The following is a 27,426-nucleotide window of genomic DNA, read 5'->3' as shown; positions in this document are numbered from 1 at the left end:
GTTTGTCTGTCAAACTGTCACAACAATTTTCACCGATTTCAGTGCATCGTACTTTAGGTTGGTTCAAGTCCTTCAAAATGTATGTTTTTAAAAAATCTTTGTACATACATGTACTATAATATTTGACGTAAGATGCCAATCAAACTATTTAAACATTAAGTGAATAGGTGTGACATGAGTTAGCGTGTTAACCTGTCATGATTTTAATTTTGAAAATTAAATCAGGTCGATCTAATGCTGATGACTGAAATCACATGAACCCTAATGTCAACTCAAAGCATTTATAAAGCAGACAGTTTCTATCCAGAAGCAGTTGAACAGACCAGCAATCATGACGAGTGGTTTGTTTCTTCTGTATTTGGCCATTGGGTTTGCCGGTAAGTTTTCATTTTTCTTTGCATTTTGAAATTGGAATTGTGCAATTCATGTTTTGAATCAAAACCGAAAACGTAATGTTTAGATAGCCATTTCTGCACCAATTAGATTTTCATTAAATATAGTTACTTGATGTGCGGATCATTCCTTACGTTTTGATATTGTTTTTATTACTTTGTCCGTAATGTTAAACAAATTATTGTCCTATAACTTTTTATTCCCGAACTTGACGACAAATCAAGACAGACCAATAGTCAGATAAAATGGCCAGATGGTTCGACATCCTCCCCTTATTTTTTCGTCCATTATTATATCTAAATCTCTAATTTCGTAATAACTCGGTGAATCTGTTCTAATGTGGGATTGTTGGGAATTTGCAGGACATTTAGTTTTTCAATATAGTTACTTGATGTGCAGATCATTCTTTATGTTTTGATATTGTTTTTATTACCTTGTCCGTAATGTTAAATTGTCCTATAACTTTTTATTCCCGAAACTTGACGAAAAACCAAGACAGACCAATAGTCCGATAAAATGCCCAGTTGGTTCGACATTCTCCCCTTATTTTTTCGTCCATTATTATATCTAAATCTCTAATTTCGTAATAACTCGGTGAATCTGTTCTAATGTGGGATTGTTGGGAATTGCGGACATTTAGTTCTTCAATGCAAGGTAAATTCAATATAAGAAAATCTACATGGTTCAAATCAAACAAAAATTGCACGAGTGACTTATTGAATATTCAAAAGTCTATTTAAAATTTGCGAATTACTGAAATTATATAATCGGAATGACCTACTTAGTGTTGAGTGAACGTTTACTCAGGGTAGAGTCATTACCGTACAAAATGTGAAACAGACAAATATATCATTGAATTTGATATTGTTTTGACATACAATGTCAGTAACATTGACCATTCAGCACATATATGAAATAAAAGTGCAACAAAGCCACTATTGGATCCCTATTCTACAATTAAAGTGTCAATTAAAAGAAATTTATTTGATTTGTCAGATGGTTTCGCCTTTACATTATAAATTTTACGTCTCTTGAGGTATATCTGAGTTTTCGTTCAGCAATCTCTTTCAAAAACGAAACTATTGATGTTTGCTCCTAATACATCCAAGCATAAAATTTACTTGATGTCAGCACTAACAAACAATCAGATTTTATTGAGAGGTCACTCCCGTTAAGCAGCCAGTCATGAAAATTCCCTTGAGTGGCTGCTTAATAGAGATTTTACTGTACATGTAAATGCACCGACTTTTTCAAAAAGGAAAGTCGGGGGTTCAGCTACTTTTTGTCATCGCTTACCAACGTTTAGTAAAATTTCTTAGTTTCTAAACATATTAAAGATCCCTCATTTGAGATACAACAACTCTGTAATCAAACGTTCCTTTATTTTTTATTTCTCCAACTTTCAAAGGCTAAAACTGACCAGAAATCACCGAAGTATGTTTTTTGGTGGTATAAAGTCAAGTTATCAGATATTTAATCTACTGTTGAAAAATACCATTTTTCTTATATTTTTGAAATTGTAAGAAGAGTTTTTTTTATAACCGGAATTGTTCATAAATATCGTAAATGATATCTATTTCTTCTCTTATTTTTTACAGGTGCCAAAATAGAAGAAAAGGGTGAGTAGCGATTGACTGAATTTGTGATCATTGTCAACATGTTTTGTCGCCATTTAACAAATGAGATTTTGAGACATTCTCTTGCTTGCACCATAATGATTCGTAATGTTAAACCGACTATACAAAGTAGTTCAACATCTACCCTACCGCCGGACAATAAAAAGGATAGGAAATGAATTGGACAATTTGGACAAAGTTAAGAATCGAAAACAGTTGTTCTACATGCTACCTTTTAATATAAATTGCGAAGCTGAAGAATCTATATCGGCGAAATGACGAGCGTATGAGAATATTTATTAATCAATGACATTCCGACAGCGGGAATTCGTTAATCTGACGTTATGACCTTTGTCAAAATTTTGTGAGAAATTATAAGTGTAACCTCCGCACAAGGCAAATAGCCGAGTCATGTCGATTTTGTTTTTGACTTCATACTAAAAACAATATCTACGATAACAAAGACTTCTTCTTGAAGGTATTGATAGATTTCAAATTTTTAAACATTATTTAATTTTAATTTACAGCGTTCAGACCTCAGAGAGAATATGTATACCTCTACCAGACTCAGGTTACTTCAGGCCTACCAGGCCTTTCCTCGGTATATTCGGCTATTAAAATAAAAGCTCTCGTAAGAGCTCAGTTTGTAACGGCTTCTCGAGTCAAGGCAAAGGTAAGATTTGTGATTATTACGTATACAGTTATTTTAAATATTGCACCAAACAGGTTTCATTTAACATTGAGTATCAATCTTGCCAAGGTTCACCCAAAACGACAGTTACACGTTACAGATATAGTTTATGTTTATGTTACATACCGTTATAGTTCCACTTTATTAATATCTTATTTAGAGTTAATATGTCTAGTCGTTCGAGTAGGACGTACAACTTGACGTGCACGTAAAGGAACATTTGACAGCTGGAATTCAGTTGTTGTCCATGCAATATAACCTCCATACATTATCACGGTTGGAAGAGAAAAGTAGGACGTTAAACCCCATTTTATTTTTCGAGATAATCTCGCTTCCCTTTGAGTTCTTAATGTCCGTGCTATAGCCAACATAGTACATAAAATATATATTATGGTGATTATTGCACAACAGATAAGGAATATAAGGAACATAATGATAATAGGAAAAAGTAAATAAATAATTAGAAAATAAAATATATATGTATATAAAGTAGTTTTAATATATATATATACATCTCACGAAGATAATACAAAGGTATACAAATATGTTCCAAATAGGTTTTTTGTTTCATTTTTGGGTGTTTAATAATTTCTTGCGTAATTTCATACTTTGGTATAGATATTTTCCTAAATTGATAATACATCTACGTTTGGTGTTCTTTAAAATATTTTTGAATTTATGTAAAGAAGGAAAGGACCAAAATCTACGATGAAAGAACTTGCGACATAAGCTTATATATGCTGGGCAACTAGAGGAGAACGAGGCATTCGTCTTCAACGGCGTTCGTTGTGCAGCATGTACAAATTCTATTTTCACGATCCGTTCTTGTATAATGCCCAATTTCAACGTTCAGTTTTGAGCATACCACATCGAAACTGAAATATTATATTTTGATATTTGTTATCTATAGACACTATAGATGAATTTAGGTATATTTCATGTTCATGTACAGTTTTGAACAATTAAAAAAAACGCAGCTTACTCGAATTTTCCAAGGAAGATAGTCATTTTGTTTAAATTGTCTTGGATGCGGAGTTTAATAAGAGATAGATTCATTTTGGTTTATGCCAAAATTCAGGAAATCCAAGGTTATTCGATAAGTGTCTAATCAAGCACATAAACTCTTAAATCGTTAATGAATAATAGGAAAAGTACGGGGGATAAGGGCTCACCTTGCCTAACGCCCGTGTAACTTTCGAATCTCTCCGATTGAGTGTTTTTGAATCTGACTAAACTATTGACTTGGTTATATATAGAGGATATTATAATGATGAACTTACATGTACAGTTAACACATAATGAATCAAGTTTTAATAGTAGTACGAGCTATGGACTTTATCAAACGCCTTACGTAAATCGATAAAAGCTAAGAATAATTTCTGTTGATTGTCTAAAGAATGACGTATAAGGCCACAAAGAATATAAAGTGCGTCGACAGTACCCTTATCCTCCCTAAAGCCAATCTCATTAGTTTCGCACCAATTGTATAACCTATGATTTAGAATAGTGGAAAATAGTTTAGAAAATATAGACGTAATGGGTATGCCTTTAAAATCTTTGGGTCTCTTCAAGTCACCCTTTTTTGGAACGGGCATTAGTAAGCAATTGTGCCAACATTTAGGATAGCACCCACTATCATAGACGCAGTTAAATATTTTTACCAACTGTGGGGAAAATAAATCAATGCATTCTATTAAAAACTCGCTACATATCTCTACATTTATTACGCTTTAAGCCCTGATTGTGTCTTCTTTTAATGGTGTATCTAAAAGTTCCACATGAATTATTATCGATTAAATAAGGAAGCGGTTCTGTATCAAGATTATTTATTCTTTGACAATACACACAAACGGTACCCCACCGTCTTACTAAATTTAACTTTGGCTTTACGCTTTTCTTTGTTTAATGAAATGAAATGAGGTTTAACGTCCTACTGTTCTTCTCCATACTGGGCTAATGAAGACGGGCATACGACCATACAGTGTGCTATGAGGGAAATTTTGCCCGGACAGCGGCACTACGACTTAATCTTATATCGAATTACAACTGCCAAGGGATCTTTTACGTGCACGCCAATGTGTACACGGGACCTCGGTTTTTTCGTCCCATCCGAACGACTAGACAGCTGTCCATGTCAGGCCCTCCGTCCTGCATCACTGACAAGGGGGAACCACGCCGGAAAATCTGGATGAACTTTCTCGGCCAATGCAGGGATCGAACAACCGACCTCCAGGCTAGCGAGCTAGCGTCTTACCCACTTAGCTGTCGCCCCCCCCCCCTTTGTTTAATTCAGACCTCCGCAAGGTAAAAAGCTTTCTGTTCAGTTCATTTTGATTTTTCAAATATTTATTTCCAGACCCTTATCATCATCATTAAAATCAGTGTTTAGTGACACGATGTATTGATCCATATTATCGTTAATTATATATTTGGGGTCGGACCGGGTTCTGCTATTCAGATCCCCACATACGAATGTTGCTCCACCTAGATCTGAACATTGGAAATATAACTGTTCAATTTCAATAAAAATGTCAAAATTACAGAAATTATGGAACATACTTTTTCAGGGGGAATGTACACGAATATTATATAAATATTACACATGCGCTCCATTCGTGTTCTGATTCGACTGAAAAGTAGTTGCATTTACCGCGGCTGTATAATTCACTTCTATTTACAAAACTAACATTTGAAAAATTAGCAATAAAAATTGGTTCGTCCCCTTTCAACCACGTCTCACTTAGTAGCACAATATCATAATTTGTTAAACTGTTTATAAAAGAGTGGTTGTCGTACACCGATTTCAATCCATTTATATTCCAAACTAATAAGAAGAGTGTGTTATCAGATTGAACCCATAGATCAGTCTTCATTGTCTTTTTCTTTGACACGAAATAGGAATTATACGATTATCGAACAATTATTCTACCGATAAATGAACATTCCCTTTTTGTTAATTTCAGTTGGAGAATGTGGTTCTTTTGAAATTCAATGAAGAAACTGAAAGAATGAACCCAACCAACAGAATAATACCATCTAGAACAATGGCTCCTGTAGTGGGACCTGAACTAACTACAATTGTTCAAGAACTCATTAAGCCAATAACGTTTGAGTAAGCATATTTGTTTATTTGTTCTTACAGTTATACGACCCAAATATCTATTATCGAGTCGGTTATATATATTCTACTCTGATCATCTGATGCTGGTACATGTAGGCTATTGCTTGTAAAAAGGGTAACGTCGTTGTTGTGAGTTGTAAGATTCAACATCTGAAGAATTCGTTGTATATTTTCAACCATCTTCATTATTTCCGTTACCTATTAATACTCACCACTGATCTTCAGAAAATTTTAAGTACACGTATCAACCTTTGATTCTGTGGATCGCCGATTCAAAGTAAAAAGGCAGAAGATCATACTTTCCGAACTTCTAATGATTTAGTATTTCTTTATCCCAGATTTGTTTCTATGATGTTAAGTGTGCAACCCGCGTGTCTGGCATTATGACAATATGGTGACCAGTATTAAAAATGACGCAAAATAATAGTAACGATAACATTAATCACGATACTCCTTTAGTATATTTACTTGATAATGTTGTAATGTACATGTTTCAGCTATATCTCTGGGCATGTTACAAACTTTGAAACAGCCAGTACAGATCCCCATTGGTCGGTTAATGTAAAGAGAGGTTTGGTGGCGTTGTTCGAAGTCAACTTGGAGCAAAGGTTTTCTATGGAAACCAACCGATCAAGCTCAACTGCAAACTTTGCTACTGGTGTCACCTATACGTGTATGGATGTAAGGACAGCTTTAAATATGATTTAACTAAGGAAGAATCTGTTTTAATTTAGCAATATTCTGAAATGAATTAGAACTATTAAATATGCACACGTCAATGTATAATTATTTTTAAAAATTATGCATAAGAATAACATAATTAGCACCGAGATTTTTTCGTAGCTTTTATCATTTTTTCCCCTCAATACTTTGTATATTGTTGGCTCTGATTAGATTACTGTGATAATTTTTAACTTTAACAAAATATGCCATATTTACATTTCAGCCAACACCATCTGGTCTAACAGAAACCGTTTACACTGTTATCCCAGAAGATAGAATACCTAATGCCTACAATGTTATCAAAGTTCGTAACTACACCAATGCCATTGACCACCCTTCATGGTACAAGAACACTGTAGAAGGCCATAGTTGTTTTGCTTGTGAAGAGGAAAGGGTAAGGTTACAATCTATGAATAAATGGACACAAGTTAGTCCGAAATGTCTGACTCTTTCCAAAGCTTTTGTCTATGGTTATTGTGATGTTGGAGAAGCGATTAAGTTATGTTTCTGTCAGGTTTTTTTCATTGTTATTGTAATATATATTTGAAGTTCAAAGTTGTTTTTGTTAATTTCACACCACCGTCCTCTCGCCATTGAGACTGACTAAGAACACCTGAATTGTATTTGACCCGCAGCCGATGACATTGATGTCATGACCTTATTTAAACTTTAATTTTTCTTTTAATCCTGTAAGTATAAGTATCTAAACAATACATTTTAACCCTTAATGTTGTTAAACGTAAATAATGAAATTGTTTGCTGTTTAATTATCATTTGTGTTATATTGTTCAGGAAGAAAGAATGACGGTAGCTAGTCAAGTAAGATATGCGATAGTTGGAGATAAAACCAAATTTCTCATCAGCAGTGCTGTAGCAGAAAGCAAGTACACCCTTTTTGGAATCTCCGGACCTGAAGGGCAAATTCAAATGTCGACCAAGTAAGATACCATTTCTGTTACATCTATATGTATATGGAGTTTGCCTTGTTTACAGAATTTAGACCATTCTAATTAACAGAAACAATATAATAATAAGTTGAGAATTTACTCAAAATTGTTTATCTTAATTTAACTAAAATATAACCCGTTATAAAATGTTTGTTGTTTTAATTTGTTAAATACATCAATAAGAAACTATGTGCAAAGTTTTGTGTTTCTGGATCAAAGATATTTCTCATAAACAGAGATTGGAAGTTGAGTAAATTCTAAACTTAAGTCTGAGAATGCTTTGTGAACTCGGGGCCAGGCTGATGTTATTTACAATGGACACGTACAATATGGAGACGAGAACTATGGCGTTGCCGCCGTCTCTTTGAAATCCAACTATCAATGGTACATACCAGTGTGTACACGAATGCCATTCGAACGACGATGGCGACACATTTCTTGTCTGTCCTGCAAAAGCGACCCCAGGGTGATAAGTTTTATAGGGTATTAGAGGAGGTGGGTGGCTTCTGCCGATCTTATATTTTTGGATATCTTATATTTTAGCCAAACAATTACCTTGTTGAACGCCATGGACATTTCAGCAACACGACCAATTCCAGCAATTCCTTCACCAATAAAACGTAGTTTGACAACGTTCGTTCCCGAAATGGCCATTGCCCCTATTCATCCATTCAGCAACGAAACAAGAGCTCCAATTAGTCGAGCTGGTCATGCAACTTACAGCAAAGCTACGGTAAATTACTTCAATAGTACTATAGAAAGCACATAAGTTAGAATTCTTGCCTTTGTTATTACAAAATGTTTATGGTGTGTCCCTTCCCTAAAGTGTTTAGGGGTACACTACAAAATGAACAGTATTACATGCATCACTTGCGCCATGTTAGGAAGGGAGATTTGAACTGGAAAACAGCCTTTGTTGTATAAAAATGTAAACATATTCAACTGCCCTTTAAACTTCTTATACAACTCTTTTTTCTGTAAATCGGGATGAGATGAATTAAATTCGCCCTTAGTTAAACTGGAACAATCTCGAAGAGTTGCTGATTAGAGTCGAGTGGATATTTTGTGTTTATATATCAAAGCATTATTAAGTTGTCATTATCTCTAGGTTGTGGCCGTACTGAAAGCTGCAGCTGAATACATGGGCGATACTTTGACACCAGAAGCTATGCGATTTATAACCCAGTGTATAGATGCGTTGAGAAATACCGAGCCAGTTGTAATAGAAGAAATAATTAAAACTTATATGACGCCAACTAAACCCACTGACCAAACAGCTAAAAATATCAGGTACAGTTCAAATTCTAAGATAAAGGTTTAAATTATGTCCTCATTGTATGGAACAGAGACGATTTAAGGTACTCAATTTAGATCAATAGATCTAGATAATTTTTTTTTCGGACCTCGTTATTTTGGACTAAAAAATATTACGAAATAGTATTTTACAATGATATTTGCTTCGTTAATATGGATACCCGGGGTCAAATTTAGTAAAGAATTACATGGTAAACGGATCTCGTAAGATCTCAACAAACATCAGCCTTCTGTTTTTCTAGGATCCTGTATATAATTACCTCTATTACCGTTTATGATGGTATATTTCAGGGCTGTACTATTAAAAGTTTTACCTGTTGTTGGTACCGCCCCTGTAGCAAGAATACTCATCCAGAACATAGCTCTTCTTCCACCAGCTAAAAGCCCTTATATTATAGGCGCACTGGTCGTTTCTGTTGAACCCAATGTTCACGTTATGAAGATGTTGATGGTGAGCAATTCTCAGTTTAACAATAATAATAAAAGATAATTTATCTGTTAATGTGAGATTTGTACATGAATAAAAGTAATTCCGAAATTAATAACAGTAAAGCAGCCAGGTCTTTAACTCAGTATCATCCACAGTCTTCGACATTACAAACACGACTTATTGCTTAATTTAAAACAACACTGATGTTGTTATCTTATCGTGAAAAGATGGGCTTTCTGGTGTGCATATTTATGACACAGTGAAGATTTTAAACTTGGCACACGAATCGCGTGTCAAAAGCGACTCGATGAACGAGGCTAAACATATCATACAAGGGAAGATTACCGGGTATTTCGCCGAACATAACTTATCAGAAATTACAGTAAAAGCAGAAACGATTGAATGGAAATCAGTTTATATGCATTCATATTATATTGTTATAGGCGTTGAAACCCATTTGTGTCCCATTTCTAGTTGCCAAAGAATATCGATTTAGCCCCTTTAAAATGTACATTTCGTGATACAGACCTATTATTTATACAGGAACTTGCCAGAACAACCGCTACGTCATCCCCTAAACTTCGTCGAGCAACTGTATTGGCTATTGGCGCTTTGACCTGGAAACTACAGATCACTACCAACAAATATATGAAGCAACTGAGACACGAGATAAACACCACTAGAATCATGTTAAGCATGGAGAACAGCAAAGTTGTTCAGACTGAATTAAGTACATTAAAACAATCACTGGAAGAAAGACTGACACAGACAGCAACCTTGTCGAACACCCTTATTCAAGGCGTTGTCTCGGTATGTTATTTCATAATTTGTTTTATTCATAATGTGTGTCGGCATTTACTTAGGTTTCAAGTTTTTCGACCCAGTGAATGTTATAACCAAAATAATCATATAGTAAGCAATCTATTCGATAAATCTTAAATATCAAATAACTTTGATATGAAGTAAACAATTGGTATAAACATTTTCAGCTTTTAAGAGGAATTCTACAGAAAGGTGTGATGGACGAAAAAATTTTAGCTCTCAAAGCTATTGGTAATGCTGGATGCATGCCTATGATTGAAGATATCAAAACCATTATAACCAACCCAACCATGCCTGCTCTTGTTCGAGCTCAAGCTGCCTTCGCACTAAGAAGAATGGCAATGTACAAAAGAGAACAAGTCAGTATATATCAAACATAATTTACGTTTTCTCCGTTTAGTTAAAGCCACATTATGCCAGAATGAAGGTTGCATATATAATTTGCGGTCATACACAATCATAAGCAAATTTATGAAGCACATTCTTTTCCAAACGTTATTGAAACCAATTAATTCCAGTCTAGGTTAGGATTATTTTACGTTGATTTCAACTATCTTTACCTCTGATAAACAAATAAAGTAATAACATTGTTCCATTCAGCCAATTTTTTTTCGTGTCCTTTTTCATAACTCAGGTGTTGTCGGGCTGCTACAGATCCTAGATAGTACAGTTTGTCCACCCTATCCTTCACAATGTTATGTCCACTTACGTACGATGAAATTATGTTTTATTAGAAAAAAATTAAAAGATTTTTGTGATTTTTGTTAGGTCGTAATGATGCTTATGCCAGTAATAACCAACAGAAACGAGGAGTCGGTGGTCAGACTAGCATGCTTTGATGCTTTAATTATGGGCCGTCCTGATGCAACTGTATGGCAGACTATTGCTTCTACACTAGCGTATGAACCTGATCTTCAGTTTTCTTCCTATGTAGCTTCCGTTATGAGAACTGTATCAAACAGTTCGAACCCGTGTATGAGGGCTATGTAAGTATATAAACAGCAAATGGATCTATAAAGCTGTAACGTAATATTTATATTTGATGTCGGAGACGTATTCTTTGTGTATAGTTATAGAGAGAACTGGAAGGGTTTTTTTTCACGAAGCTTTTGAAAACTTTATCCCCTGTAGCTCTATTGTATGTTAAGACTTCCCGTCTGTGTGTGATCATATATTGTATCAGATATATCATGTAATGTTTCTATTCTAGGGCTAAAAATGTTGCCCATGCTTTGACAATGGCAATTCCACCACGTGCTGGTATGACGTATTCCCGATTATACACCAAAGAAAAGTTCTACGGTGTGTACTCTTTATTTAAAAATGAAATGAAATGAATGAAATGGAGTTAAACGCCTTACTTTTCTGCACCGCCTGTGCTAACGAAGGCGGGATATTTATTTCAAGTATAAACATCTTTGTACATGATAAGAATATCAAAATGAAGTTTTTGGTTTAACATTTGCTTCGAATGCAACGCAAGTAGAAAAACAACACCCATTCGAAACAAAATATCATCTATAACATATCTCAAGTAAGCTCAGAAAATTAAAAGCAAAAGACGCAGTATCAAAAAAACATATACTGCTACTTAGCTTATAGGTTTTTACCTAAGTGCCCCTTTTAATTGCTTTTGAACGTTTGGTTAAAACAATGGGCTTACCTTGATGCATTTTTGGTTGCGAAATGAACTTTGCATATTTCTTGGTATCTCTGTGATTTAAAACAAAATGCGTAGAGTGGTTGACGTATATCTAACATGTTCTTTCAGTTGCCCGAGGTGCTCCCCAGTTCGGCGGTGCCATCAGTCTTGCCTATTATGGTAGTAACTCATCTATTGTCCCCCAAGCTGCATCGGCTAAATTATCCGGTTACATGATGGGCAGAACTGCCAATTTCTTTGAGGTAAGATTTATTAAGACTTCGTATGGGAGACGTTTCTTCATCGGGATGTTTCTTTTATTCTTTAACTTTACTAAAAGTTGTATAACCTGACTGCATAGTATGTGAAACCTTGTAAATATTTTGTTTTGTAGATTGGATACAACACACAGGGTCTCCAGGCTATATTTGACAAATGGTTTGGTCCAAAGGGCATTCTTACATCTAGAAAATCCTTATTTGACGTTTTGTCCCGTGCCAGACGAAGCAGCGGGGCTAGCCCTCAAGCTCAAATTGAAAATCTCTTCCAGAAGGTAAAAAAGTTTTAATTTCTGATAGACAATAAAGTCATCGCGTTCATTGCACGTTCAGCTACAATTGATTAATATTATAAGTTTATTTAACTCTTAAACCCGGAAAAATTTACTGGTTTCTTCGTCTTTTTTTATAATTTTATTAGAAGGAGGATGAGGTAATTTAGTTTTTATATTTATAAGTATTTTCTCAATTTTTTACTCTTTTCGCAAAGTAGTAGTGCCTTTGCTTTACTATTAGACTTTGCTATTCTTTATCTATGTATTTATTATGTTTAATAGATTGGTGTTGTTGCTAGACGTGAATTAGCTCCTGCTGGTCATGCATACTATAAGTTTAATGACCATGAATTGATGTACTACCCCTTGACAGAAACCATGAAACAAATAGTTTCAACTGGTAAGCCAACTATACCGTGAATTTGGTGTGTTTCTTAAGGAAACGTTGATGATACGACATCAAATATAAGTCTTAGTATTTAGGTGTAAAATTAATCAGTAATTTTCGACTTGTGGTTAACATATGCTTTACCATGGTGTGTTTCATTTAAAAAGTAGATTTCAGGTTTATCCAATATATTTATCCGTAGTACTATAGGCGTGTTTGTTTGTCCAATAGCGCAGGAGATTGGATGGGATTTTTCGAGACAAATCACACGCATCATATTAAGTTTTAATTATTATTTTTTTCATTTTAGGCAAAGTAGCTACAGGTTTTGTGGCAGGATATTTGAATGCCGCAAAAACTGTCGATATACGACGTGCCTATATTATGGCTGATGCGCAATACACGATTGCAACTTCAATGGGACTCCCATTGCGATTAAGGTTAACTGCTGCCAATGGCCTTATTGTACGTGGTTCTATCAATGCTAAAGTTTCTCCTGCACTGTTCGAATCTGACCGCAAAGGCAAAGCTCCAGTGGAAGCAGAAGTTACGGCTAACCTCCATGTCAGGTATAGAAACTGTTACATATTTTGGGTGCATGTGAAGAGAGAGAGAGAAATGGGGTTTAACGTCCACTCGACACAAACTAGGTCATTTCGGGACTAACATATGGTTTAATTTTATTTCAATAATTCGTTTGCGCGTAGGGGTCTTTAGCAGTGGGAGGAAACCGGAGGACCCGGAGAAAACCACAAGGTTGGACAGGCGACCCTACTCCTTGTCACTTACAACCGGGGATTCGAAACCACGCCAGTTGACTCAATGACAGGCTTTATGATACAGCACGCACGTGCTAACCATTCGGCCATCCAACCCCCCGGGTACACGTGAAGGTCAGCAGTGGGGACAGTGGTGCTCTGGCAATCGGGATGAGGGTGGCAGTGACGACGGTAAATATCATGGGTGCTGGACAAACAGGGATGATTCAGAAGGTGTGTCATTTTGTATCAAAAGACAAAGAGTCTTATTCAGTTAGTCTTGATTTACTTCAAGGAATCACCGCGAACAATGGAAAAACCACCTTTCCAGGAAAAAACAAACCTCTCGTAAATTAAAAAAAAAATTAAATTTAATCAAAATAAAGCACCCTCCGCTCGAAAACATTTTGTCGCAGAATAACAAATTCACATAACGGTATATCGAGATAAATTATATTTTGAAATAATTGAATATTTTGCAGTAATGCCATGGAATTCTTTTTGAGTATGCAAATTGGAGAATTTGTGATGCATAGTGGTGTAGCAGTTCGTGCTACCAAACACGCTAACATGCCAGTAACTGCTACTGTCAGGGCTGATTTAACAAAACAAAAAATATTTGCTACAATAACGCCACCTGTATCGGTGAGTAATTCCTGGGATCAATAATGAAATTTTAATGTATTTACCCCGGCGTCTGATGCTCTTACCCCTCGTTCCTTCAAAAGTCATTTTTCTGCATATTTTGCACTATCCTACCGGTACCCAATTACACCTAGATGGACTGTAATACAGGAATAAAGTTACCTATGCAAGGAAATGAAATGAAATGACATGGGGTTTAACGTCCTACTGTTCTGCTCCGAACTGGGCTAATGAAGACGGGCATACGCCATACAGTGTGCTATGAGGGAAATTTTGCTAGGATAGCGGCACTACGGCCTGCTCTTATATGGAATTTCAACTGTCAGGAGATCTTTTACGTGCACCCTAATGTGTACACGGACCTTGGTTTTTCATATCACCTGAACGACTAGATAGCTGTCCTCGTCCGGCCCTTCGTCATGCACCACTGAACTACGCGGGGAAAATCTGGTTAGCGAGCCAGCGTCTTACCCACTTAGCCACCGTGACCCCCCCCCCACCACCACCACCACGTATTCAAGGACACATGATCGAACATGAAACCATGCGATTACCGATTTAGCACGCTGTTATAAATAAAATATACTAGTCTACCGCCGATTCAACCTGAAAATCAAAATCCAAAATGAGAATTTAGTTTAATGTAGGTGGAAAGAGTAGACATGCTCTGTCACGCGCACGACGACCGTCTTTGTTTATGCGAGATACATTAATCTATGAATCAATATGGTTATAATATAAATTGCTTGAGAGTGTTTGTTCATTAGATCACATCCGTTGAACTATACAATTGTATTTGCATTATATAGTCACAATTTATATTTGGTTTTGTAGGCGACCCCGATAATGAAAGTTAAAATTGTTCCTCTGACATGGCTGCAATTTACTTCGGCATCACCGAACCCTGTTATGTTTAAAAGAGAAGAAAAGGAAATAGGCGTTACTCACAACGCAAGAGTTGTTCCTGTAAGTATACACGATTAAGTCACACTATTCCTGAAAATAAGATGAATACAGACTTTCGGACCATAAACAATATAACCACAGGTAGACGTACTAAAAAGGTATAATCATTATCGAAATCGATAAAACCTTACTTGCACATCATTTTCTACTGATTCCACTTCCTCATCTTTTTAGCCCATTGTTAGCAAAAAGACTGAACGAAAATTCTTCTCTATCCATAACCAAATTCTATTCTTTCCAAGACCAACCAGTCCAAAATGGCATTTTAAATAACTAAGCTTTTTGTCTAGATTACTTTCTAAAGAGCACTCTTTGTATTTTCCTGTATCATTAACTACGGAAAATGATTTGAAATATATTTCTTACAAGATTAACAAACAAAGGAAGATTAATAACAAAAACATTTTTTCTCTTGAAAATTAATTAGTCCTCTAGTTGTCAGGTTAAAATACGCGTGAGTGCAGTTTACTACGAACACACGTCACACTGACCCTATAAACTTCTCCAACTTACAGTCGACGGAGTCTGATGACGAATTGAGGCAGAAAATTAGTTCTGTGCTACATAATGAATAATCGTCTGAAAATAAAACCAGTTTTCAACCCAAACACTTTTTAAAAACTGTCTGACCAAGAAACGACAACTATCAGAGCCCCAAATTCCACTTTAAACTTTTTGTTCAATGTACAAAAATAGATTCATTGTGTGATTTTGATTTTCTTGAATGTAATTTTGAAATATGCATGGAGGTTAATATCGCAATATTGACCTCTGGTGATGTCACAAGCAGTTAATATCCAAAATAACCATCATGAAGATTAAAGAGATAATTAATTTGTATCTAAAAAAAACAATTCTGCTCCACGATTTATTCAAATCGATCTGTTAAAAGTTTTTATTGATCTCTATTGAATTAGATGAATATAGCAATAATAATTATGCTATAGGTTTTGTACAAACCATCCCATTCTTTATGAAGGTTTTTTTTTTTTAGATTCTATTTAATTACATAATAACATTAGTTTTTACGTTACAATAGTATAGTATATTCGTATTTATTTTTGAGATAGATATGAATACATGGATTTGTTGTTGTGCCTATAATTTAAATATATAATATTCTATCCACAGTTTATGAAAAATATTACCCGTGGAACATTTGGATTTAGGTCGGCAGTAAATGGTCAGTATCCAATAGTCAGTACAGCGTATCCAGCCATACCATGTCCATTATTTGGACGCAGTGAGGTTTATTTGTGGTCAACACCAACTCCAACTGCCACTGCCGCCAAACCTGTTGAAATTCAAGTTGCACTGGTTTCCGAACCAAAGAATGTTCTTAAAACACCACACAGCAGTAGCTGTAACAGCATTTTGTCTTTCTTCTCTGCCTGTTCCTGGGTGGATGGTGATATGCCTGGTGATCAGGAAACAGCAGGCCCTGCATCTGCAGCCGCCAATTCCTCAGGTATAGGATATTTTATTCTTGTAAAATTATTTTACACTAAAGAAAAATACCCTAATGCTCTAATCACTGACAGTGAATACAATGTCCAAATACAAAATATCATATATCATTACAGCTACACTGCCATTGCCAGATTTTGCCGACCTTAAAACCACTGGTGTATCTGTGGGTCAACTCAAAATCAAACTCCAACAAAAGATTAGAGATAATACCAGTCTCAGTGCAGTGGGTTCCAAATGGGGTATGGTTTGTGTGGTAAAAAGTGCCGACTCAAGTATTCCAGCCAAACTGCAAGCTGAAGCACTATGGATATCTTCACAGAAGGGCTATGTACAACAATTTGCTGCCCGTGTCGCCAGAACAGCTGCTCCCAACACAAATAAACCAGCTATGGAGGTAAGGTTAATATTGATAATTCGCTTGAATTTCAAATATTTTTTCAGAAAAAAAATTTGCAATAATTTAAGTAAACGTTTAACGGTCCGGTCGACTTTTGAACACGAAATTGGTCATATAAACAATACCTTTATCGGCGAATGTATTTTCGTTACCTGTACATCTGGATGGAAACAATGGACTTGAATAGCCCGTATCTCGAAAGGCACGATAACGCCTTTAATCTATGGGATGTGGGCGACGTTTTTTTTTCTATTTCGCCTACCCGCCTATACTTATAAACCAGCCTACGGGTTTCCCTAAATGAAAAATAACGTGACCTTTTGAGGTTAAGTATAAGATTATGACCAAAATACCATATAGACGTATATTGTCGTCACGTCACCCATATCTACCAACCCTTTGTGATAGATGTCTCTTGGTCTGAAGCAGTCTACAAATATCTGTGTATTTATTGATATTCATTATAAATTTCCTATAAAACTTTCCTATAATACTATAAAATTAAGACTACATTATAACTCTTGAGTGGACCATAAGGTTGTTGTTGTTGGATGTGTATAATCTGTTGTGATTTTTTGTTGATTTCAATTCTCACTTCGTTGCAGATAACAGTCCACAGTGAAGTCAAATACCCTACCAAATTCGTTCTACCCGAAACGTTGTTTGAGCCATCGTACCGAGCTGCCTTAGCACAAAATTTGAAGTTCCTCCTCAGTTTAAAAACTCACCACGGTTTGTTGACATCTCTCAATTCGACAGTCATTACGCAATCCCTGAGGGATAGCATGAGGATTGATATGGACCCTGTAAAGACAATTGAAAGAATCGTCATTAACATGGCTGCAGAATCTAAGGCTCCAGAGTTGAGAAAATGGCTACCAATTCTCAGACAACTTGGTGCAAATTACGAATTCTTAACTGCTACCGCACAGAAGGTTTTGGATCCATTTAATTTCTTTACAAACGAGGGTGTGATCGTGGTTGTTTTCGAAAAAATAGAATCACTTGTACAAGCTGTCCGAACACAGATGCAAAGAATCAAATCGGCAAAATCGGCCAATCCAGTTGAACTCACATTGGTACACTACGTCATGCTAAAACAAAAACAAGCCCTGAACACATTGGTATCTGTTGGTAAAATGGGTTCCTATATTGCTGACTTCAACAAGGGTCAGCATTTACTAGCAAAGGCACAATCAGTGTGGGCGATGTACAAGACGGAGTTAATAGAGTTATGTAGTCTAGTTTCTCAAGGTGGTCTTTCTCCTCTTACTGATACATCGAGTCCGGTTGCAGCTGAAATAATGAAATTAAGAACAGAACAAGCTGCTACATTGAAAACAATCTTATCTCAAGAGAGTGCTGCAACGACTGTAAATCCGGCACCAGTAAAGCCTCTTCTGCATTCTACTTTTGCCTTGTTGAAAACGTTGACTACTACAGACAGCAGTGTCTCTAACATCCCTGCTATAGCTGCGTTGGTGCAAATTGCTATTCAACACCAACTCGTCAAGTTGACGCTAACAAATCCACTCAAATACATTGAATCAGCGAATAGCCCAATGTCTGCCCAGCTCACATCTGAGTTATATGCTAACGTATATACAGCGGATGCACAGACTAGATTAATATGTGTTAAAACCGGTAGTCTACTAATTCGTTTCTCTAACTCTAAATATCTCACACCAACTATGGATAGTGTTGATAAAACTGTTTGGCGTATTATTGGAAAAGGTTACGAAAGACATTTCGCCGCTAGAGTCGCATTAGCAAATGCCAAATTCAGTTCACCAAGTACATATGTCCCCAGCAATGTTCTTGCCTTAATGAGACCCATAATGGCTGACCTAGGCGCTATTAAGAGTGCATATAAAACGTCTATGGCCCCACCTAGTGTTCCCGTTGTTGTGGATTGTCTACGCTTTACAATTATTCAGAAGGCTATATTGGCTAAACTAAAGATGGCTCTTTTGACTGTACCCGGCCAAAGAAGTGCTGTACAAGAAGTGAGCGGAATGTTGTCCACGTTGAGTGACTACAACTATTTCTTGACGAAATTACTCGGTCGATATGCAACATCAGCTACTGTGGATTACTCAAACCATGTCCTTCTATCTGATATGCCAATGAGATCCGTCGATTTGAAACTCCGCGAACTCTTACAAGAGGTACAAGCCATAAAACAAGAGGTCATGGCTGTGGCCAGCGCCCCAGTGGACCAGGCGCGACAAATGGCAACCATGCTGGCATCAAAACTGCAGACAGTTATTTCAGAGTGTAGATCTGTGCTAACATCTGGAGCTTTATGGAGTGGTGAGGCACCCGCTCGACATTCCCCAGAAATGTTTTCCTCTTTAATTAGCCAGCTATCTACTATATTGGAAGAAGTAAGATCAGATGTAGCTAGCTACTCTTCGCCACTCCCACCCGACTGTGTGAATGCCGTGTCTGAAGGTATTAAAGAAGTAAGAGAATTGCGTCAACAATATCAGACCGAGGCAAACAATCACCCGACAATAGTATCGTCGTCTATGCAGCCGGTAAATATTGTATCTAAACTTGAAGAACTAACAGCAACAGTTTCATCGATAAACGCAATGATCAAGAGCATACCAACAGTATCAAAATCAGATATTTCCAGTACATGTTCCCAACTGACACAGAAATGTCAAGCTGTTGTTACGGAGTTGACGTCTATTCTCAACGCTGGTTCTCTATCGAACAGTCCTGCTGTTTGGCCCCATGTAAAACCTATGTTTGCTGCTTTGATTACCAATTTTAAGAATGCTTTAATAGAAGCGCAATCACTTTCTGGACAGATGAGCCCATCCCCACCACCAGCTATGAATACCAAAATAGCGTCATTTTTAGCGGCCACTGAAACAATAGACTCCAGATTCGAGGACGAGGCTCAAAAACACCAAATTTTGAAATCTTCAGCCGAGTCTTCTGTAAATATTATACCAAAACTTTCACATTTAACAGAGACAGTTTCTTCTATAGAGAGGATGATCAAGAGTATTCCAGCTGCACCTAGACCAAGTATTTCTAGAAAATGTTCTCAACTGACACAGAAATGTGAAACTGTTATAGCAGAGATGACTGCTATTCTGAACGCTGGTTCTCTATGGGTAACCCCTGCTATTATTCCTCACGCTAAATCCATGTTTTCCACCTGCATTAGCAAATTTCAGAATGCTTTAACCGAAGCACAGACTCTTTCCCGTAAAATGAGCCCACCACCATCAGTAAATGCCAAAATTGCTTCCTTTGTAACTTCCGTTACACAGCTTTTTACTAGATTCGAGACTGAAGCCAACAATCATCACATGCTGAAAGCGTCACTGATTGCTTCATCGAGTATTATACCAACACTTTCCCAGTTAACAGACACCGTGACTTCAATAAATACAATGATCAAGAGCATACCAACAGTATCAAAATCAAATATCGCTAGTACATGTTCCCAGCTAACACAGAAATGTCAAACTGTTATTACGGAGTTGACGTCTATTCTCAACGCTGGTTCTCTATGGGGAAGCACTGCTGTTACGTCCCACGCAGAATCCATGTTTACTGCTTTGATTACCAATTTTAAGAATGCTTTGATAGAAGCACAATCACTTTCTGCACAGATGAGTCCAACCCCACCACCAGCAGTGAATACCAAAATAGCTTCTTTCTTAACATCTGTTACAGAACTATATTCTAGATACGAAGTGGAAGTGCCAAAACACAGATCAACCCATATATCTCCTTTAGCTGTAGCTGTACATGGGGCTTCTGCCTATCCAATGGGTATAGTTGGTTTTATAAACGTTGCTTATGGAACAACTACTGCATCTCCAGTATTATCCATCAAGGTAAGTTTAAGGTTGATTTAAATGGATAATTTTACTTTGATAATCAACAAAAATAAATATGATTTGACTATACCATTACCATGAAAATTAATAACATGTGTTTGTATCAGACATTTGCAATAACAAATGTCGCCGTACGTAACGATAGGTAGTCGCTGAATAGCATAACACATGAAAGAAACCACCATTGGTCTAGACATGATGCCATTGCTTATACATCCTACTTGTCTACACGCCAGTAACCTTGTACTAAAGTAATGCCTTGCCAAAGGTAAAGTTTGTTGTAAACAATTTGTGAGTGAGAGTGAGGAGAGTTCTTATACGACATATCTAACGGAAACAAATAACCCAGCATGTAAATTGATAGCCAAGGCATTAACTTTCAGGTGGTAACGTAACTTGGCCAATTATGTAACTTGGTTTGTTATGCGAAAATTGGGAAGTACTGAAACAAAAGAACCCCATTGTCAAGCCGACTATTTAATTAATTAACATGTTTGTTATTGACAGATCTATGGCAGTAAATCAGTAGAACAAATACTATCAGAAATCAAACAGATCAACCCATTTCAACGTGACCCAGCCTTACAGAGGGTTTTGATGCAAACTGCGGGTGTAACTGAATTTACCGAAGACGCCCAAAGATACAGAATACAATTGAACGAATACAGACACGTTCATTTCTTGGCCACATCACCTAATCCGGTTTGTATTTATTGTTGTACCCCCTTATCTTCAATGATTTTATATTTCATATCATAATTAAGTTGTATATAATGCAAGTATTACGTTAGACACTCCCAAAAAATCCCGCGAATGACAAGATTAGAGAGCAGTAGCGACTTATTATCAAAAACACTAAACTAACCAGTGATGATTAATGTCGTTGATAACATACATGTATAGCAACAGTTTAATTATCTGATATTTAAAATAACGCGTTGGTTCATTGTACAGCTAAAAAATAAGCTTCGCACTCGTAATTTTAGAGAAGATGATTCGACGGGTCGCATTAATTTGAATATGCACGTATCACGACATATTATACCAATATGACGCATTAATTTTTATACGCCCACATTTTCATGTGGACGTATATTGTCGTCGCCCCTGTCCGCCCGGACATCCGCCTGTCCGCAATTTGATTGTGGACACTCTACAGGTCACAATTGTTATCCGAGTTTGACGAAACTTGAAATATAGGTCTATCTCCCAAAGATATCGGTTCCTGTCGATATTTGTGCATATCGGATCCTAACTTGTTCTCTATCCATCTCTTGCAAAATGTGGGCGTATCTTGCCTGGTAACCACTGGTTTTGCTTTACAAATACAAGAATTCACATTATGTCTTATGCAATTCACCACACATTTGAGTTTGCCGTCAACAACTGATATCCTTTCATTTTCCTTGTGTTTAAGGCCGCCATTAGTCCAGGCGTGAAGAAACTGGCTATTATATTCAAGAATGCCCTCATTGGTAGATTCTACCCAAGTCTCTCAAGTATGGTCACACCAAGAAATACTGTACCAGCCAATACAGTCAGTGCTTTAATGATATTCAACAACGCTAATAAAAGGGTAACTTTGATTTTTTTTTAACACCAGTATTACCTAAAATATCATAAACCACGTACTGAAATATTATGTGAGCATGGCACATATCCAGATAAGATTTCCAGCTTTATCATTCTGGAGGGTAACTTTCATTATTTTAAGATCATTAATCCCCTAAATAATCTATACCATCAACCCAAAAATAGTCTATTGTACAGCAATCTGGAGATTTAGTTATCAGTGTTACGGATTGTGTAGTAAATTGTAGTGGTAATTTAGTAATATATTTTAAACATTTATTTTAGGTATTGGACTGCTTCTTAACTACTCCACATGAAGCAGTTAGTTTTACTGGTCTGAAAACACCAACAATAGTACAAGCTCTTATTCCAGTTAGTATACGTTCAACACCAATATTAACTGCTGGATACCTTACCTCCTGGCATTTACCTGGTAAGCCTACTCTCTTATAAATTCATTTGATATTATACGTCATAGTATAACAAGCAAATACTTTTAGATAATCATGGATACAATAATGAATCAGCGTTTGTATTTTTAGGTAGGTGTATTTGGAGTGGACCACTGGTCAGAACTTTTGACCATTCTTATGTTGCTGTGCCTAAGATTGGAACGTGCCCTGTGGTAGTTGCCATGGATTGTTCTCCAGCCAAATCCTTCGCCATTGTAGCTAAACCAACTGTACCCACTACAGCATTACCACGTGCTGTTGTCAACGTGTCCAAGGTGGGGATTTGCATTTGCGGATTTCATTTAGTCATTTATGGATGACCATTTTTACCTGTATATGTATGTGCTAATCTCTTTAACTGTCACAACCACGAGATATGGGGTAATTTTAATCACCTCCTTGTTTATTCAAAATATATGTATATACAATTTGATTTTTTAAAAACAGATATTAGATATCAAACTAACATTTGATATCAATTTTGGAAGTAAAATTCTTTGACCTTAGTGGCCTCGATAAAGTTGGCATGGGGCTTAAGATAATAATAACTCGTTATGTTTCAGGTTATTGAAATCTATGCCGAGAATCATTTTATTGAGTTGGTACCAAATGTCGGTCAAATGCCAACAGTTAAAGTGAATGGTGCTGTTACACCAGTAGAAGTTGGAACACCAGTTATTATAGAGAAGACTTTAAGTTACAACAGGTACAATATATAATATTATTCTATGAAAGGCGATACTATTTTTGATGTGCTTATCTATTTACGTGAGACTTTAAAGGGGAAGACCTACATTTTACAGGAGACCGTAAAAAAGTAGGTTTAAATATGTAAATCAAATGCCAACACATGGTGGTATAGCCTGCTCATGATATCTGGAAAGTTCAGACAAGTCAAAATATTCAGCTTTCCGGAAATGATCGCTAGATTTTCTAACGTTGGAATGCGAGGATTAATCCCACATGGAAACTGAAAACGTGTATTCCTTCGTAAAGTATCACAAGGCTTCAAATAGTTGCAATGATTAGCTCAGATAAATAAAGGTGTACACACATTGTAGCTAGTGTCTTCTATTCCTTAATCTTTACCTGTATTTATTTCGTTTGTTTAAAACTGATATTGGTCATATCGGCAATTGTTATATGAGAACGATTCGTATAATTTTTGCTGCTTTTTTATTTGTATTGTGGTTGTCAGACCAGCTGCTATTATTAAGATTATGAAAGTGTACTATGGTGGTCAGTACTTCATGAAAGTAGAAATGCCAGTCTTGGGTGTCGCTGTATTAACAGACTGTTACTTTTTGTCTGTAACGGTGAGTGCAATTTTGTTAAATTGTACATTTCCCACTTAAGATTGAGGAATCGTTTGCTCGGTTATTTTGATTTATCTAGGTATGCAAAACCAAACTTTCTTGTACCACTCCACTTAGTGAAGCCACGGTGGCACAGTGAGCTGGACGTTGGTTCGTGTTCGAACCCTGCATTGGCCAGGAAAATTTATTGGGAATTTCCGGCGTGAGTCCCCCTTGTCAGTGGTGTAGGATGTGGGGGTGGGGGCTGGCAAGGGGCAACGTATAGTCGTTCGGATGGGACGAAAAATAGAGGTCCGATGTATACATTGGCGTGCGTGTGCCCGTCTTCATTAGCTCAGTTGGAGCAGAACTGTAGGACGTTAAACCTCATTTCATCTCATTTTACCATTCGGATTAACGCCGCCAATAGCCGAAAGAAGACTTTAAAAATTCCTAGATCCGACTCATTAATTGAACAAAATTATATCGACATATATAAGCTTTGGATATTCTTTTAGTTAAACTTTTAAAGTTAAGTTATGTCTTTACATAAGTGTAATTGTATTTTTCGCAGCCTTCTATGATGTATCGTGCCAAGACCTGTGGTTTATGTAGCAACTTTGATGGCGAAATATCGAAAGAATTAGTTGGTCCTACAGGGCAGGTTTTCAATTCACATGATCCATTTGTTAGAAGTTATGTTTTTAGTAATGGAACATGTCAAGCTCCAGCTAGCCATCCCGATGTAGTCACCCCCGTGGAGAACAATCTGAAAGCTCCTGTTCATTCCGGTGAGCACACTATATTATAAAATTTGGTATTATTTTCGTTTCGTTTATTGTAATACTTACTCCATTGTGATGGAATAAACATCCAAAATATCAAACGGAACGATTGACGTTATTATTATTGGTTATCATAATGCATATGTGTTCATATGGGTTCGATGGTCTCTAAACTAGAATATGCCGCTATTTGTTTTAGGACCGTCTTAACGCATTGGGCAGTTTCCCAGGGGCCCCACCAGTATAGGAGCCCCATGCTAATTTATTTACATTATGTGTTTTAATGTTTAAACACTGATTTTGTTGGGAGTACCAATACAATTAATATAATTATGTTTAATTTTATCGACCATTTAAATTTTTTGCCTATTTATACTACCACTAACCTTAGTCTTAAAATATTCCACTTGATCTAGAAAAACAGTTTAATGCATAATCAGTTATATCATTTCCAGCCAAGTTATATATATCCAATAAGAAACAAAACAAAACATTACCAGATAAAATAATAATACTGAACGAGGAACACTGTAGATATATATGGTTGATTTGTTAACAAAATTTATATAGCCTTTATAAATAGAACCTATCCTCATTTCTGTAACAAAATATTGAGTGATTTCTGAAGTGCCATCTGAACTAGCATTAAGTTTCGTTAAAATAAATATTGGGTGATTTCTGGCGTGCTATCTGAATTAACTTTCATGAAAATTAATGTACGTATAAGTTTCGTTTAAAGAAATAGTTTTCAAGTTCTGGACTGGAAATAAACAAAACCAGCAAAGGGTGCATATTCTGTGGTCGGTTGTTGCGTGTAGAAAACGTCGCAAAGGAATACGAGATGGTTCTTGAGATCTTTCCCGGAAACAACCTCCGCCCTATATTAGACTACGTCCCATTTTATGCATGGGAACTTTAACAATAAAAAGTCTAATATGTCCATATTGCAAAAGGACATTTAAGTACTAGCTTTTACTGTGTAGAAATTTTCACAAAGAAATGCTGAATTGTTTTGAGATCTACTCAGAAAATAAAAAGGGGACAGTCGAACGGAAGGAAAAAAGAGTGTGATGGCTATATCTCGCCCCGCACCATCCACTACCACCATTATAAAACGAGGTGGTGTTCATTCCTGCCTTTCCTGTTCTATACAAGGTTATGCGTGAAAAAGGGGAACCAAATAGATATGCATTTGATTATTGATGAGTTTACACGCACAGCGAACCGAGTATAACCGAGGTCGCTTTAGAAACCCACTTCTATGTTTTGTTTAACATCACACCTACTGATGATCTTTTAATTGCTTACTCATTACTGTTCTAACTTTAATATACTTACAGCTTCCTGTGTGCCAGTTTCCAAAACAGTAATTAAATCACGAAGCAAGGGAAAGCGAGCCTGTTTCTCAATTAAACCCGTCACCATGTGTTCAAGTGCCTGTAACTCGAGCCAAAAAGAGAGAATATCAGTTCCATTCCATTGCACAGATGCCACAAGTGCGGAAGCTAATGATTGGATGAAGGCCTCAGAGAGCCGTGTTGTACATGAAGTGTCCGAAAAACCAGTTACCTTTAGTATCAGTCTAAAGAATGAGGTTAAATGTGCGCTTAAGTAAAGTGAATTGCATCCAATTCTATCATGACCCGGGTGTGTTATACGGACTGTGAATTCTTGAAATATACCTTTTTAAACTTTAGCTCTATAATCATGCATATTTTCAATGTTTGTATTGTATGTTTTGTTAGCACATGGTGATGTTTTATTACTAAGAAATTGATTTGATCAAGGTATTGTGTAATTGTTTTGTTTGTACCAATGAAATGTAATGAATAATAAAGCTTTGCCAACAGATATATTATGTCGCTTATATTATATGTTGGGTCAGGTGGCGTGACTTCTATCCCAAGCTTGTACGTGACAAGGGGTAGGGTTTTCTTCTTTATGTGGCATTTAGTAACACAACAGTAACACACTTACACTATTTATGGAGTAACAAGTACTGGTTTATTAACATACAACGTTCCGACGACGATACTCTCGTCTTTATCAAGTAAATGATAAAGACGAGAGTATCATTGTCGAAACGTTGTATGTTAATAAACCAGTACTCGTTACTCCATAATTAGTGTTAGTGTGAAAGGCTAGGGTCGTCTGTCTACCTGGGTGGGGTTTCTCCGTGTCCCCAAGTTTCCTCTCAATGCTAAGGATTTTAGATTAGGCAAATAAAAAATGTACATTCGTTAGCTATGTGGAATCGTGCAGATTTCAGGGCATAGATTGAAATGGAATTTGACGATGAATGCTCTGTTGCTTATCCTGAGTGTAATTGACAGAATTACAATAAGGTGACACAAAATCCAGTCCTGTCATATAACAGTTCTGTCAGTTCCTTCAACTGAGGCTGTGTCATTAGAATCATGGCGTAATTTAACACAACGAAATTGTTTCAGCTGTCGAGTATCCCCTAAGTCGCCAACACGTCTGGCAAGAACGTAACCTTTCAATCAGTCATCCGCATGACCAAGACTGTTGCTTGGCAAAAAGTCAAAAGAAAGCATTTTAGTAAGCAATATCAATCAA

The 27,426-nt window shown here is 36.5% G+C and overlaps 1 protein-coding gene across 1 annotated transcript; it reads left to right on the top strand.

Moving 5' to 3' along the window:
- Positions 1-302: 302 nt before the first annotated feature.
- On the top strand, positions 303-26,699 carry LOC126819202 (uncharacterized). Its single transcript, XM_050547106.1, has 31 exons — positions 303-377; positions 1,992-2,012; positions 2,537-2,682; positions 5,664-5,812; positions 6,319-6,502; positions 6,768-6,938; positions 7,337-7,482; positions 8,035-8,224; positions 8,600-8,781; positions 9,097-9,256; positions 9,779-10,045; positions 10,225-10,416; positions 10,826-11,043; positions 11,268-11,359; positions 11,829-11,962; positions 12,094-12,252; positions 12,535-12,652; positions 12,951-13,209; positions 13,881-14,043; positions 14,878-15,009; positions 16,141-16,477; positions 16,593-16,873; positions 17,482-20,739; positions 21,250-21,444; positions 22,160-22,318; positions 22,600-22,747; positions 22,857-23,041; positions 23,330-23,472; positions 23,965-24,082; positions 24,636-24,852; positions 26,187-26,699. Exons 1-31 carry the CDS (start codon positions 332-334, stop codon positions 26,459-26,461), a joined length of 8,445 nt encoding a protein of 2,814 aa, XP_050403063.1. The 5' UTR covers positions 303-331; the 3' UTR covers positions 26,462-26,699.
- The last annotated feature ends 727 nt before the right edge of the window (positions 26,700-27,426 follow it).

This window comes from Patella vulgata, chromosome 4 (genome assembly GCF_932274485.2).
Source record: "Patella vulgata chromosome 4, xgPatVulg1.2, whole genome shotgun sequence".
Lineage (NCBI taxonomy): Eukaryota > Metazoa > Mollusca > Gastropoda > Patellidae > Patella > Patella vulgata.
Note: the sequence above shows the minus strand (reverse complement) of the source record. Positions and strands in the feature narration are given on the sequence as shown.